This window comes from Nicotiana sylvestris, chromosome 4 (genome assembly GCF_000393655.2).
Source record: "Nicotiana sylvestris chromosome 4, ASM39365v2, whole genome shotgun sequence".
In the NCBI taxonomy this organism is placed as follows: domain Eukaryota; kingdom Viridiplantae; phylum Streptophyta; class Magnoliopsida; order Solanales; family Solanaceae; genus Nicotiana; species Nicotiana sylvestris.
The window spans coordinates 98749706-98766307 of NC_091060.1; the positions used below are offsets into that span (position 1 = coordinate 98749706).

At 43.2% G+C, this 16602-nt stretch overlaps 2 protein-coding genes across 2 annotated transcripts; both read right to left on the reverse strand.

Annotated features, from left to right (window-relative positions):
• Nucleotides 1-507: 507 nt before the first annotated feature.
• LOC138889886 (uncharacterized) lies at nt 508-5755 on the reverse strand. The gene is made up of 8 exons (XM_070173229.1): nt 5626-5755; nt 4803-4927; nt 3514-3766; nt 2684-2867; nt 1411-1705; nt 1182-1335; nt 811-1079; nt 508-708 (listed from the first exon to the last, which is right to left on the reverse strand). Exons 1-8 carry the CDS (start codon nt 5753-5755, stop codon nt 508-510), a joined length of 1611 nt encoding a protein of 536 aa, XP_070029330.1.
• Nucleotides 5756-15378: 9623 nt separating this feature from the next.
• LOC138889887 (uncharacterized) lies at nt 15379-15915 on the reverse strand. The gene has a single exon (XM_070173230.1). The coding sequence runs from the start codon at nt 15913-15915 to the stop codon at nt 15379-15381; it is 537 nt and encodes a 178-aa protein (XP_070029331.1).
• Between the last annotated feature and the right edge of the window lie 687 nt (nt 15916-16602).

Sequence of the window (16602 nt, forward strand, 5' to 3'; positions counted from 1 at the left end):
GACAAACACAAAACATGCCAAGGAATAATCAAAACTTCAACCGAAATGGGGAAAACTATAGCCATATCAGAGGTCACATTGACCCAATCTAAAAATCACCTAAGGGCCACTGTGTAAGAGCCTAAGGGCCAACGCGTAAGAGCCTAAGGGCCAACCTAAAGAGCCTAAGAGCCAATACGTAAGAGCCTAAGGGCCAGTATGTCAAAAATCTAAAGGTCAATAAGCCTGAGTCAAAACTTGATTCGAGGACCGAGCCCTGAACGATTAACTATCATCAATTACTTATCGAAGCATAACCTAGGGGTTCCTATCTAAAAAGTCCAACATATCGGACTAATTATCAACAAGAATCAACACTCAAAATATAAACAAAGACATAAGCAGGGGGAAATTCATACGAAGGGAAAACTAAAGGTTTCCTTTTTTATTATCAATGATGGTACAAAGGTACACTTACACCACTCCCGCAGGGAGCCCTATACAAATAACAAGAAAGAAAAACCTAGTCTACCTTTGAGAACTTAGCCTTTCCCCCTCGGGGACTGTGTCACCATCGGCTCCATCGGGACCTGCTCCCTCACTGGCCCCCTCTTTGTTGTCTTCATCATCGGAAATGAGGAACTTGGCGTCGAACTCATCCTCCTTGGCCTGATCTATCTCCTCTGAGAGATCAAAGCCCTTACCATTAATCTTCTCGAGAGTTTCCCTCTAGGATTTGCACCGGGAATATTCATTGCTTCTCCTCTCTCAATCGGAAGCCCACCTCAACTTCGTACGAGCTTCAGCGACATCTTTTAGATAGCTGGCTACCTTTTTATCGGCCTTTGCCCGGACCTCCTCGGCTTCGGCGCGAGCATCCACGACTTCGGCCATCAGCTTCAAGAGATCTATTTCAAGCTTAGTAATTCTGCTCGTTTGGATTGAGTCACCTTCTCGAGCATTACGAAGCTGTATCTCAAGGGCGGAGGCCTTAGCCAAAACGTTCCTTTTGGCTGCAGTATGAATATCTATCTGTGACTTCAAATTGTTGCATTCAGAATTGACCTGGCTGACTTCGCCTCGAAGGCACTCCAGTGTCTCTGTCTTTTTTTTCAACTGAGATACCAAAACATTAGTTTCCGAAAATGGGAGAAGAAGCCTACATTCCCTCAAAATAGAAGTTACCTATTTCTCGAGGTTGCCTTCATAATCTCGGCTTCGGTCCAACTCCAATCGAAGATGTGTCAGCTCTCTTGTCTCCTTATCACAAAGAAGCCTGAGAGATCTCTCCCCACTCAAGGCTTTATGAAACTTAGCCTCACAATGAAGAAGCTCAGACTTGAGCTTATCGAAGGCCTATGAGAAAGAAAAGTTTAATTAAAGAAGAGAAAATATGAAGATTGAAAAAGTTATAATAACTCCAAAACTCACCATAGAGCAGAGCCGCTGAGCTTCCTCGAAGGTAGACTTCGCATCTACCAGCTCGGTATCATCGGCCCCGGCAGAGTGATCTGAGGTGCTCTGACTAGGCAGAGATACGCCGAAGCCCACTCCTATCAGAGTACTTCCCGATACCCGAGAACCAATTGCTAAATCAGGTAATGAAGGACCTCCATCTTTCCTCAATTGTGGAATCTCTCCCTCAAGATTAGGGGCCTCGAGCCCACCAGGTTCAATAGTTTCGGGAGGCCTCTTGGTTCGGGCCTTCAATATAGAGTCATCCTCTCTAGGTGCATTGATGTCCACGAAGCGATCGATAAAAATGAAGCCCTCGTCAGCGGCAACGTCCTTCTAGCGCCTCCGGGCGGATCCTGCTTTGTTGTGGGGATCCTCGTCCTCTGAGGACCTTTTTCTTTTATTATATTTTTCTATCTTAGAAATCAAAGGTCCTTCCTCTTCCTACAACGGGGGATGGTCTCACCTTAGAAAATTCACCAATGCCTACAACTAAGAAATTAGTGCAAAAGAAAGTGAAAGTACTCCTCAAAAGAGGGACAACATAGCACATACCATGGTTCTTGGACTCCCATTTTCCCTTCGACAAATCTCGCCAATTGCGTTCGCCATAAGTCGAAGAGGCCGCCAGTTTGTGGGCCCAACTCACAAGTCAGGAACCTCATTTGGCATCCACGGGATCGCTGTGGAAAAGGAAAGAAAATGCCCTTACGGAGCCTAGCTCCATCGAGAACAAAAATAATAGAATACAATGCATCACTTACGCTTGAAATTCCATTTCTCGGGAAACGACAGGAACTCTGCAGGAATAATATCAACAGTCCTCACTCGAACAAATCGACTCATCCATCCTCGATCCCGGACCTCCTCATCACTGGAAATAAAGAGCCTGGTGGATCGGCGTCGTAGTGTGATTAGACCTTGATGATGTAAAGTCCAATACAATCTGAGGAGATGGCTAAGAGTGAACTCGAGCTCGACCTTTTCAACAAAAAATCTCATCATCAGCACAATCTGCCAGAAAGACAGATGGATCTCAGCCAAAGTAACTCGATGTTTTTGACAGTATTCGAGCACGAGTCAGTCAAGAGGGCTCAATGTAAACGGGTACGTATACACATTCAATAACCCCTCTACGTGGGCCATGATATCCTCTTCCCGGGAGGGCACATGCAGCCTCACCTTTTCTCCCCATCCACAGTCTCTCCTTACAGCCTCGAGGTATCTCTCTTCTATTGATCAAATGAACCTCGATGCATGCTCTCGATGACCCAGAATATCAAGAGGTTTCTCCATCAAAAAATCTCTCCTCGAGATGAAACAATTCCAAGTTAGCTCGCCAAACGCCGACGGTGTACCACCAGCCAGGCGAGAAGCAGAGGCAGGACTTTCCTCTTCCTGGTGGGTAGATTTTGGCATGGTAGCCATATCTCCTTCAACACGAGAAAGGTAAGGTGAAAACTCAGGTGAAAACTTCGATCTGATGCGGCACTAGTACCAATACAAAAGGGGAACTCTACAAAGAAAGGTAGATAAACAAGGCGACCGAGCCTTTAAAACAAGGAAAACAAGTATATATAAGAAGAGCGACGACGGTTCATTAACTTTGATAGCCAACCAGCTCTCACGATGCAATTATAACTTTTTGGGAAATGTACCAACGGGGCAATTTCGGTCACTTCACTTTCATATCATAGGAATAACGTTGCCACCCCATGTTCGAGACACCGAAGGGTCAAGTCAAGTCCTTACCGACCCGACCTAGGGAAGGTATGCAATCAAAACCAGAACGACCCGATCTAGAGGGTCTCTGTTGCTCCGAGATCAATCTCGAAGAAGTTAAAATTAAGTTCGAAGCTTGACTTCGGCATGAACACTAAAAGGCAAAACTTTGAAGACATCAAAATCCTTTGTATTCCAAAAATATATTTACAAAAGTGCATTTACAAAACTCCCACGCGAACTCTATGTGCAAGAGAAGAAGAAGCATAAAAAAAAGCAAAGGTGGCTCAGTCTTTATCTTTGCCACTCCCCGAGCCACTCGCCGAGCCCTCGTTCGAAGAAGTCGGAGCTACTGACTCCTCTTCCAAGGCCTTCGTTTCTTCGACTCGGCGGAGAGATCAAAACCATTGGCGTGCACTTCCTTGAAGGCCTTTTTCAGAGCCTCTAACTGAACATGTGCAAGGGCGCAAGCCATCTTGAGCTCGGCCTCTTCAGATATCTCCCTGGCTCGAGCATTTGCTGCAGCAGCGTCTTTTCGATACGAGGATAAGAATGCATCGGCTTCGGACTTAGCCACGGATAACGCAGCAGCCGACTCGGCATGGAGCACCTGGAATTTATGAGCCTCCTCCTTGCAGAAGACACTAGGTCGAGGCCAACTCCCCTCGAAGAGTATCCCTTTCCAAGATCGTGCTATCCTTGCACCGCTTCAGCTCGAGTATCTCGGCATCTTTTGCCACAATCTCTTCCCGAAGATGCTCCGCTAGGGAATCATTCCACTCAATCTGCAAATGCCGAGCCAAGATAGTAAACACCAAGTTATGAGAACAACAAACAAGCTCACAAATACCGAACTACCTGCTCAATGAAGTTGGCCCGCTCTTGGAGCATTTCCTTTGAGCTTGCTCGAAGGCTGTTCAATTCCTCCTCCCTTCGGGCGTATAGAGTTTTAGCTCTTTTGACTCCGTGGCAAGCTTCTCGAACTCCTCTTCACTATGAGTCAGTTAAGCTCTTAACTTGGAGAAAGCCTGGTCATACAACATCGTGACCTATAGCACGAAGGAAAGAAGTTAGAAAGACAAAGATCAAATCTCAAGTCGCAAAGGTTATGTTAAAATCACCTATTTTTGGAGTTTTGTAGCCTCCTCTAGAGCTACCGGAGCATCAAGATCGTCATCCTCTTCAACGCCGGTAAATAAATCTCCAAAGATCTCATCCTCCCCCCGGGATACCCCCACATCGGTGGTCTCCCTGTTCTGAGCATCCTGTATTTGCCCTGGGGAAAACGACGGGCCTGATTGAAGACCGCCTATGACATCAACCTCTATCAAGGCTTCTTCTCGCCCTCAAAGGGCCTCAAAGCCGGATCCTCCAAATGTACCGAACAAGTGTTCCTCGGCACAAGTTGTATCCTATTCAATAATCGGATCGGAAACTACACCCAAACCCTCCTCGAGGGGCTCCTCAATACTAGGTGGGACCGCATCGGCCACCTCTGACTCGACAGTCTTCTTCCCGACAACTGTCAAAGCATCAATGCTTCGTCTTGACCTATATATCAATGGGCAACCGTCATCTTCTTCAGCATGAAGACTCTCAGCCGCTGCCAAAGATAGAATCGTTGCATCGGTCCTGGGCTTTCAAACCCTGGCTCTTTTTGGTTTCGGGGACTCCGCCAGCGTCTCCTCCTTTCTATTTTTATCTTTGGCAGGCCTTTGAGTCTCCTTGTCACTAGGAGGAGGTGGTCTCATTGAAACGGCTTCCCCGAGGCCTACACATGCGTAAAATGTCAAAACACACCACCAGAAAACCCATTCATAAGGGATTTAGAAGTGATAATGGTGAGGGCATACCGTGATTTTTGGCCTCCCGTCGAGTTTTGGCCAGATCACGCCAAATGCGCCTATCATATGGATAGGCGAAGTCTAAAAGTCTAACCCAGCCCGGGAGGTCGTTGATCACACCGGGGAACCACACGGTGGCTAAGCAACCAGAGAAAAATCAATTCAAACAACAAATGAGTTAGTTCGAAAGAAGATAAGAGGGCATTTGGATGATAAAACATGCTTTGTGTAACAACACTTACGCCTCATATTCCATTCCTCGGGGAATGGTATCTTCTCAGCAGGAATGAGGTCCGAAGTTCTGACTCGAACGAACGACTCATCCACCCCCGATCTTTATCTTTATCGGTATTGGTAAAAAACATTTTAGCAGACCGATGACATAGTTTGACTAGGCCCACTCGATAGAGGCAATGGCTATACAATCTAATTAGGTGATCGAGGGTGAAAGACATCCCCTCGACCATGTTCGAGAGATGTCTAAGCAAATAGACGATTCTCCAAAGAGAAGGATAAATCTGACCAAGTGTCACTCGATATTCTCAACAAAAATCGAGGATCACCTAGTCTATCGATGGGGAAGAAGAACTTACAGAACCCAAGGTAAAGGGATACGTATACATACTGAGGAAACCAGGTTTATGAGTAGTTATGTCCTCTTCCAGAGAAGGGATCTCTACTTGTACCTCCTTCCCCCAGCGACAATCTATTTTTACCTTCTTTATGTCGGTTATTAGACTAACATAACGAGACATGGGTTCACATCGACCCGGTACCAAAGAAGGTTTATCAATTTTGAAGTCGGATGCTGTATCGAAGGTCCCAGGAACACACTCCTCGATGCTGGGGGCTCTACCATTTTGCTCTTAGACGAGCATGAAGAAGAAGGGGCTTCCCCTTTTTGAGGTACTGTTTTAGAAGGTTTTGCCATGGTTGTGACAAAAGTTTCAAAGCAAGGTGACAAAGAATTGAACACGGAAGAAGGGTGAAGGCAGGAAAACTGTTAATGAAGATTTGAAAATCTTAAGATGTTGCAAAGTTTTGAAAGATAGAGAATTGGAGTATTTATAAGTCACTAGGAAGAGTTGAATGGGCGACCAATAGCGGTTCGTTGGATTTTTGAGAACCGTGTTTGATAAGATCCCTGTACAACTTTTCTATCACGCCATTTAATGATCTCACATGGCTGACGTCATAATGGGGGCATCGAAGGGGCAAGAGCTCAAGATCGTTTCTTATCATTTCATTCTAAGAAACGTAGGGACTATCTGTATTGGACCAAAATTGGGGAGTTCGACTTTGGGGCTACTATGTTGCTCCATGCCCAACCTCGAGAAGCCCGAAGCAGAATGTGAGGAATGACCCTGAGGTGCGTCCCTCGAGGGAGCTCATGGAAAGCCACTATGGTTGATCTCGGGGCAGTGCAATCGACGATCGTCATGGAAAGGCGGGAAAGCTCCTAAATATACGTGCTTAGAGCTGACCAGGTCTACAAGAATAGTACAAGTCCGTACTAAGTCATTATACAGCTGCACCAATCGCATTTCCTCATTTATATTAGACATGTACTATGTTGGGATTCCCCCTCCTATATAAAAGGGACCCTTGTCATATTGTAATGAGATTCAGATTATTATACAACATATTGAATACAATACAACATTCTCTGCCCTCTGCTTAAACAATTGTTCCACACATTTATTGCTTATTCTTTCGTTGTTCATTCATTATTCATTATTGTTCTTCATTTATTGCTCATTATTAACTGCAAGAGGTCATCTTAGAGGCCCTCATTATCATTGATTCTTCATCAATTGTTCGTTGCTACTAGCCCCATCTAGACCTCGAGGCCCTGCTCCGGCCAGCTCGAGGCCCAGCCTTGTGACCTATTAGTTTGCATTTCTTATTTTCTTTGCTCACGTTTAGCATCTATTGCCTAACAACTAGTGTTAAGATAAATCACGAATTTTTAGAACCACAAAATCAAATATAATTGTAGTTACCATTTTCAAGGTAAACAAAGTTAAACCTATAAAATTTATATCCTGAATCTGTCTCGGTGGGCTATCAGAATATTAGGCAAAAACAAGATAAATAAATAAGAAGCAATAAATATTTCCTTGTATATGAAGGAAAAATGATGGAAATAAATTAAAAATGAATCTTTTTTAGATATAAACGTTACTATAGTTTGTATGTGGTTTCCGAGTTCTCCCAAGATTACTTGATATTAGCGTGAAAGAAAGATGAAAGTTTCATCATGAAACCAGTTATTCTAATGATTGAACCAACTTTATTTAATTCGCGCTTTATTAAAATCATTAATATAGTAGCACATTTTCTTTCTTGCCTATTTTTTAAATTTTTGTTAGGAAATCCAACGAAATTAGATGAAAACTAAGTACTCCCTCCGTTTCAATTTATGTGAACCTATTTCCTTTTTGGTCCGTGCCAAAAAGAATGACCCCTTTCCTTATTTAGAAACAATTTACCTTTATGCAATGATTTATAGTCACACAAAATATATGTGACTCATTTTACACCACAAGTTAAAAAGTCTTCTCTCTTTTCTTAAAATTCGTGCCCAGTCAAATGAGTTCACATAAATTGAAACGGAGGGAGTATATAATAACGCATCTCAACATGTATAAACGTTATGGAATTACGTCGTTATGGAATTACGTTGTTGAAAGAAATAATGCGTCAAGTCACGGAAAAAAGATACTACTAGAAATTTTGACATGCATTATCGACGGCATAAACATTACTGGTAAAATCGACGAAACGTATCAATGGGTAAATATCCGAATTTCGCAGAGAATGTTAGTTAATTAAGGACTGAATATGTCAGTTGCAGCACTAGACATAATTGATTGAAACCAATAATTACAGAACTGAGGATTAATGTTAGGTGATGCACGACATAAAACTAGTTTCCATATATAGTTAATATTGGAGTCCAGAACCTATTTGTGGTTCTTTTGGACACAAGAGACTGAAATATGGGGAAAAAAAATAGTTACACATCTATATAAAATGCTCTATTAAAGAGCGCTATACTTTAACGTCTGTTTTGGACATTAAGGCACAACGCTCTTTAAAAGAGACTTTGATATAAAACGCTTTTAAGAAAAGCGATATACCTGTTATGTGGGTTCACCAATAAGTCTTCTGCGTCTAACTAACATAACAATAATTTAAACGGGTATAGCGCCCTTTAAAAGAGCACTATACCTCAAAAAATTCAACCCCCTAAGCTAGACATTGCCTTATTTAAAGGTGTTAAGGATTTTACAAAAATTCATTCAAAAAAATTCCTAACTCCTGTTAACATTTTCTTGTAAAATTCTCAAGCATTTTTTCATAATGTCTGAAGAGCGAAAAGTAAGGGTTTCATTATATGGGGGGGGGGGGAATGAGGTTGTGGTGGTGAATAACTCTGTGAGCTATAGTTTATCTCCACAGAGTCATGTTAAGTTGCCACTTATAATGGAATACGATAGACTCGTTGTTATGTAATAAAATGAGGTTGAGCAAACGTTCGATGAATCTTAAAATAATCGGAAGATATCCGTATTCTATGACTCCGCAAGGGGTTTTCTTGTTGCACTGAGTTTAACATCGAGGATGATGAAACTCTAAGAGATTTTTTGGGGACTCCGAATGAATACCAGGAACTTATTTTGGTAAAAATGTTGGAAATGTATGTGAAGGTTGAAGACGTTTACAATAATGAGGTTGCGCAAAGCAGGGATAACCTTGAATCATCGGGTGATTATTCTGGAGCAGTTTTAGCCGAACAGGTTCCGACTGAAAGATTTTGGACGGATCTAAACTTATCTCCACGGGCGAATGAGGAGCGAGGAAATAATTTCTCTCCTACTTTACATTATCCACAAGGCGACTGGTAAACTTCAATTTTCCTTTGTGTTACGATGTTTATTTTTATTGTATTGACTTTGTATTAACACTCATATACTCCACAAGGGGTACCGTCCAGATATGAATTTTACAAGTTATGAACCCATACCCAATTGGAATATGCGTAGTTTTGGTTTGTTTGATCACAGTGGTCCATCCTGGAGTCATCACCAACATGATAATGTCCATCATGGAATGTCAACACATTACGATTTGTAAGTGAAGTGATATAGTTATATGTAAAGTATTTATCAATTTGAGTAGCTTATTATTTTGTTGTTTGTGCAGTGAAAACGAGTAACTTGATGGTTATGTAGAGTCAGGAAGATAATAGTGATTATGACGACAATGTCGATGTGTCTGGAGATGACACACCCTTCCCTGACGAGGGTGATGATGAGGAGGAAGAGAATGCTGAACCTGATTTGACGAGGGAGCATGATCCACCTCTCGTTAGACCAAGAGTGTACGAGTCCCACATGCCATTTCATTCAAGGCATATTGGCTACCTTGATCATTTTCCAAGTATGCCGGATGTGGATGCCCTCACATGGGATTTTGACGATATTCGGACAGCAATGTGGGATGAGTCAAGACCAGCGGTGCTAGCAAAGGGCATGCTTTTTCCTGATAAGGCGCGCCTAAGCAGGGCGGCGAAAATGTACAACATAAAAGAGTGTCGTGAGATGATGGTATGAGAGTCAAGTCCGGATGTATACAAGGTTGTTTGCCGTAGATGGTTTATGGGTTGTCATTGGATGCTGCATGCGAGCAAGAAGAAAAAAGGGTTGTGGAAAGTGGGTAAATATATTGGCACCCACAATTGTGAAATGAACACACTCAATGAGAATCACTTCAACTTGGATATTGACTTGATATCTCTTCAACTGATTCCACACATTGAAGCGTCCATAAGGTACAAGATTAAAGAGTATATTTGTTTACCGTAAAAATGATAATAACAATTAAATTTGATTATGATGTTCTAAAAATACGTGATCTATTTTTATTCTAGATGTAAAGCAATGAATGCTAAGTAAAAGGCTAGAAATCAAGATTATAGCTTAGAGATGGTATGATAATCGAACCAAACAGTTGGAGATCGGGGCCTCGAACTGTCGTTTATAGAGCCTCGGGGTCGAGCTGGGTGACCGTCTTAGAGTGATCGAGGGAGGACTAACAATTATGAGAGCTAAAATGATGGCTCTTAATGTTCAATGATAGGAAATAAATGATGAACAATAAATAGAACACAATAAATATAAGCAATAAATGAATCAATGAGATCAAGAGAATATGTTAGAGAGCAGAGAGAATATACTTGTATATTTAGTATTGAGCAACAGATCCTCTACAAAATTACAAGGATCCCCTTTATATATGAGGGGGGAACCCCAACATAGTACAAATACATTTATTACAAAGATATGGAGATGGGATAGCTAGTTGATACCATGATTTGGGTCTGAACTTAGCTCACTAGAATTTTTCAGCTCTAGTTATCCGCCTTGGGAACTCCCCACTTTTTCATCATAATCGTTGGTCTACACTGCTCTGAGCTCGAGCGTCGATAGCCCTGGGGGGTGAACCTCGACCATAGCCTCAGACCTGTGAAAAGTGTTTACGAGGCATCGCAACAATGGAAAATTGGACCCTCCGATTTTACCGCATATAGATAGTCCCCGCATTTCTTAGAGTGAAAATGATAAGAAACGACCTTGAATTCCTGCCCCTATGGTACTTCCGTAACGACGATAGTCATAAGGTGCCAGAAGATTGCGTACACACAGCCCTTGAAAGCCTTCACATTGATTACAGCAATTGGCTGTCCTTTGGTCTCCTTCAACGTGCGTGTGGGGCCTCTATAAATATTTCTTCTCTTGTTCTTTACAACTCTCTGCACCACCAAGCCCCCCAAAAAGGTTCCTTCTACATTCATTTTTGTTCATTCTTCAAAACGCAATTTCCCTTTCTTCTCTGAAATCTTTTAGAAATGGCGAAAACTTCCGCCTCTGATTCTCAGGAGAACGTGACCTCCTCCTCCTCTAAAGGCAAAGCGGCAGTGCCTTCTTATGTTGAGGAATGCGTTTGAAAGGCCTTTAGCCGCTCCCGAGGGAATTCTCAAGCTTGATGCTTCACTCGTCTTCAACGAGATGAGCAGGTTTTGTGAGCATGTAGTTTTTTGTAAATCCTTCCTGTCTTCCTGATCTTTGTCTTTCTAACTTGTTTTTTTCATGGCTTCAGGACAAGGAGCTTTATAATTAGACTTCTGCCCAGTTTCAGGCTGAGGTAACCCGTCATGAGCGTGAGAAGGCTCATCTTGTTGAACAGGTTACCTAGTTTCCGTTTACTATTGTCTGAATGTTTGCCAGATCCCAGTGTTTTGACATCTTTGATCTGATTCGTGCAGTTTGAGAAGGAAGGTGCCCTACTGAGGAAGGAGCTCCAAGCCAGAGACTCTGAAGTCCTCGAACTCAAATGGCATGTGAGAGAGATAACCTCTCAGAGGGATACCCTCTAGGAAAAGATGTGCTTAGTCGGACACCAGCTTTATGATGCGAGGGCGGATAGTGATAAATATAGAGGTCTCTATTCTGAGTTAGTTGCTGCACTATCTGGGATCAAAACCGAAGCTGAGGTGCTTATATCTTGCACAAAAAGGATGCCGTTGTAATAAATGTTCAAATCGGGAGAGTGCCTGAGGAGGCCGAACTGAAATTGGCTCGAGCCGTGGAGCATGCTCGGTTAGAATCTCGGAGGTAGAGTCTAAGGATACACATGCGGGGGTATCAATTTGTCTGCCGAGCTCGACAGGGTGAAGACCCTAGATGAGAAAGCTGCTGGCCTGTTTGTTTCTGGAGGTGCAACGAGTAGTGGTTTAGAAGATGATGAGAATGAAGGCGGAATCCCTAGAGGGGAAGAGGCCGTTGAAGGTCCTTGTACTGTAGCCGGAACCGTTGGGACACAACCTCCAGCTAAGCCGTCAAAGATGTAGTCTCGATGATACATTATAGTTCTGTTTGGCTCCTTCTTTGTAAGGATTTTTTAAAAAGCCTTGTAAACGTACCTTCGCGAGCAATATATACAAAAGGCTTTTCGTTTTTCATCACTTCTTTTCTCCTTTGCCTTTTGGAATATTGTGTGATATTTTTGATAATCGATCTGAGATCTTAGACCTTGGGTTGGACCCTCGGGGTTTTGCCATTGCTGAGTGACTCGTAATTGTCGAAAGTCAGTGCTTTTATACGTTGGGTCGCTATGACCTTTAATTTTAGCATTGGCGACAGTGACTCTCGCGCGTTGGGTCGGTGCGACCTTGGGTTTTAGCACTGGCGACAGTGCCTATAATGCGTTTGGTCGGTGCAAACTTCGGTTTTAGTGCTGGCGACAATGGCTCTTACGCTTTTGCTCTTAGACATATTTAGTTAACTATTTTGGGTTCAATTTCTGAATCGGGTTTCGACTCGAGCTCATTTGACCCTCATGTTTTTGAATTTAAAGCTGGCCCTTAGGCTCTTACGCGCTGGGTCGGTACAACCTTTTGTATGGGCTGGCGGCAGTGGCACTTACGCTTTTGCTCTTAGGAATATTTAGTTAACTGTTTTGGGTTTAGTATCCGAATCGGGTTTTGACTTGAGCTCACTCGACCCTCAAGTTTTTGAATTTAAAGCTGGACCTTAGACTCTTACGCGTTGGGTCGGTACAACCTTTTGTATAGGCTGGCGACAGTGGATCTTACGCATTGGGTCGATACGACCTTTTTATTTTTCCCTCGTTAAGGACTTTTTTGAAATTGTGTTTGCCTGACTCTTCGCCGGTTCGATAAGAACCTCGATTGTGAGTCATTATATGGCGATGATCGATCACCTCAAGAGGTTTGGCTCGGTGGATGAGTATCTCAAAGCCTTATAGTTAGAGCTGACATGGTCGAAGCTCTTTTGCCTATGTCGAGGGTAGCCTGTTTAACCGGTTCTTTTCGAAGTATATTCAAAACAATTGAAGGCCTGTGATTTTATACCGATGGTCGGGCGTCCCCGAGTCGCGTTAGTTTGGCTGGTACAACCTTGTGACTGTAGTCATTTGTGTTTGGCCGAAGCCTTTTAGTTCCCGAGTGAAGTAGTTTCAGCGTCTATATTGAGGGTATGCCTTTTTAGGGGTCTTACAAGTTCGATATATAGCCTTAGCTTTAAGATCGGGATTATGCCTTTAGTAATGTCTAACAAATTTTACATGCCTTTGAGGTCTTACAGTTTTGTTTACTTGGTACAAGTATAGTTCATGCCATGCTTGAGGTCTTACAGATATTGTTGTTGCTCACTTGGTACAAGTGCGGTTCATGCCTTGCTTGAGGTCTTACAAATATTGTTGTTGCCTTATATAGGTCTTTCATGTAGACCGAGGCTGCACGCATGTGGTCTTGTGGCCTTGGATTTTGATAAGTCGATAGGGGTGGCGATTGACGACAGTCTCCGAGTCATCGAGGATTTCTCAGCTTGGGAGACATTACTTGTAAACTTGGTATTGCCTCATTGAGGGCATACGATTTCGGAGTTTCCGACCCGGAGGTCATGTGGCCTTGAGTTTTCGACGCTAGTCCACGAGTGTTCAGGACGTTTTTGGCTCTGGAGCTATTTTGTGATCTTGATGTTGCCTCATTGAGGGCCTATGAGTTAGGAGCTCTGACCCGGGGGTCGCATTGTTTGGAGTTGTTGATGCCAGTCCTCGAGTATTTGGGACGTTTTTTGGCTTTGGGGTCATTTTTTGCAAAAATTATCGAGCTTCTTTGAAATGCAAAATGCTTTTGGGAAGTATTCTTTGAATACTTGGTACAAGTATACATATTTTCGCTGTTAAGGACTCGGTTATTCTCATACGGACAAGGTTCGTTCGACCATTTGGCCTGGTACATTGTTCTCCTATCGATACCCCATTTGGCATATCTTGGCTTCTCCGAGTAGGTGACCTTCCGAGGGAATGCCTCCCAGTATTCGATGTTGATTGCAAAAGAAGTCTTGAATACTTGTTCAGCCTTCCTTAGGTAGCATGGATGTTGCCTCGTTAAAAACCTTGCCGGTAAAACCCTTCGAGGGACAAAATCCGGTCGAAGGAAAAGAGTGCAACGCATGCTTTTAAGAGCCCGAGGTCCTCGAGCTCGAGGGTGTTTTAGAATCTTCCATCGGACACCTTAGCAGTAGTATCATTTCAGCATTGATATTTTCCAAATTCTTGGAAGCTGTGGCCTTCCATGGTACCGAGCTTGTAGGACCCTTTGCCGATTACTCCGAGGACGCGGTACAGTCCTTCCCAATTTTGGCCTAGCTTTCCTTCATTAGGGTTTCAGGTGTTGATGATGACATTTCTCAGGACCATATGTCAGAGGTTTGTTCTCCTATTGTAATACCTTTCGATCCTTTGCTTTTGGGCGGCTATTCGGATCAACGAGGCTTCTCGCTTTTCATCCAATAGTTCGAGGGCCGTAGTCATGGCCTCATTGTTCGAGCTCTTAGTGGTGTGTTAGAATCTGTCGCTTGGCTCCCCAAACTCCACCGGTATCAAAGCCTTGGTACCATACACTAGAGAAAAAAGTGTTTCCCCTATGCTTGATTTTGTAGTTGTTCGGTTTTCCCATAACACTTCAGGCAATGTTTCTCTCCATTTTCCCTTAGAACTTTCCAACTTCTTTTTAAGTTTTGGATGATGGTTTTGTTTGTGGACTCGGCCTGGCCGTTTGCACACGGGTGGTAGGGTGTTGATATGATTCTTTTGATTTTGTGATCCTCGAGGAACTGTGTTGCTTTGCTTCCGATAAATTGCCTCCCATTATCACATGTTATCTCGGAAGGAATACCGAATCAGCACATAATGTGGTCCCAGATGAAGTCAATGACTTCTTTTTCTCTTATCTTTTCGAAGGCCTGCGCTTCCATCAATTTTGAAAAATAATCAGTCATAAATAAAATAAATTTAGCTTTACCTAGTGTCGTTGGTAGAGGTCCAACGATGTCCATTCCCTATTTCATGAATGACCATGGAGATAAGACCGAATGTAGTTGTTCGTCGGGTTGGTGAATCATAAGGGCAAATCTCTGGCACTTGTCGCACTTTCGGACAAATTCATTAGTATCTTTTTCCATGTTGTCCTAGTAGTAGCCCGCCCTGATCACTTTTAGGGCTAAGGAATCGGCGTCGGAGTGGTTTTCGCAAGTACCCTCATGAATTTCTTGGAGTACATAATCCGTGTCTCCTGGCCCCAGGCATACTGCTAGGGGGCCATCGAAAGTTCTTCTGTACAGAGTCCTGCTTTTGTCGAGCGAGAACCGGGCTGCTTTGGTTCACTGATCCTCGATTCCTTTGGATCCGTAGGTAATTTTCCGTCTATCAGATAGTCAATATATTTATTCCTCCAATCCCATGTTAGGCTAGCAGAATTAACCTCGGCATGACCTTTCTCGACTGCTTATTTGGACAGCTGAATAACAACCCTGGGGAGTAGATCATCTTCTTCAAGAGATGATCCCAGGTTTGCCAGCGCATCGGCCTCGCTGCTCTGCTCCTGAGGTATGTGGACCAGAGTCCATTCTCTAAAATGGCGTAATGTGACTTGGATTTTGTCCAAGTACCTTTGCATCCTGTCTTCTCGGACCTCGTAGCTCCCATTTGCTTGATTTACTACTAGGAGTGAATCGCATTTTGCTTCGACGATCTCAGCTCCCAGGCTTTTGGCAAATCCCAGACCTGCAATCATAACCTCATACTCGGCTTCGTTGTTAGTCAATCTTGCAGTTTTTATAGATTGCCTAATTATGCCACGCGTAGGCGGCTTCAGGACTATACCAAGTTTGGATCCTCTCACGTTCATGGTGCCGTCAATGAATAGGGTCCACACCCCGGAAGATGTGCTCAATTTTAGTAAAAGTTTCTTTTCTACCTCGGGCACAAGGGATGGTGAGAAGTCGGCCACGAAGTCCTCCAGAATCTGGGACTTGATAGTCATTTGGGGTTGATACTCGATATCATACCCCCGAGCTCGATGACCTATTTGGCCAATCGACCCGATAGTTCGGGCTTATGCAATATGTTTCGGAGAAGGTACATTGTTAAAACGCAAATACGATCGCATTGAAAATATGGTTTCAATTTTCGCGATGCGCTTATTAACGCAAGAGCTAATTTTTCTAGGTGCGGATACTTGATTTCGGCATTCCCTAGGGTCCGACTTACATAATAAACAGGGAATTGCGTACCTTGCTCTTCTCTACCAGCACACCGCTTACTACTTTCTCGAATACGGCCAGGTATAAATACAATGTTTCATCTTCTTTTGGTGTGTGGAGCAAAGGTGGACTAGTCAGATATTGTTTCAATTCCTCTAAGGTGTGTTGGAATTCTGGAGTCCACTCAAAGTTTTTTTTCTTTTTGAGTAAGGAAAAGAAATGATGACTCCTGTATGATGACCTTGATATGAATCTACCCAGAGCCACTATCCGCCTTGTCAGCCGTTGCATGACCTTTACATTATTTATCATCGTGACTCCTTCGATGGCTTTGATTTTGTCGGGGTTGATATCGATCCCCTATTCGATACCATGAAGCCTAAGAATTTGCCCGAACCCACTCCAAAGGCACATTTCTCGGGGTTAAGCTTCATGTTGTAGCTTCTGAGGATGTCAAATGTTTCCTG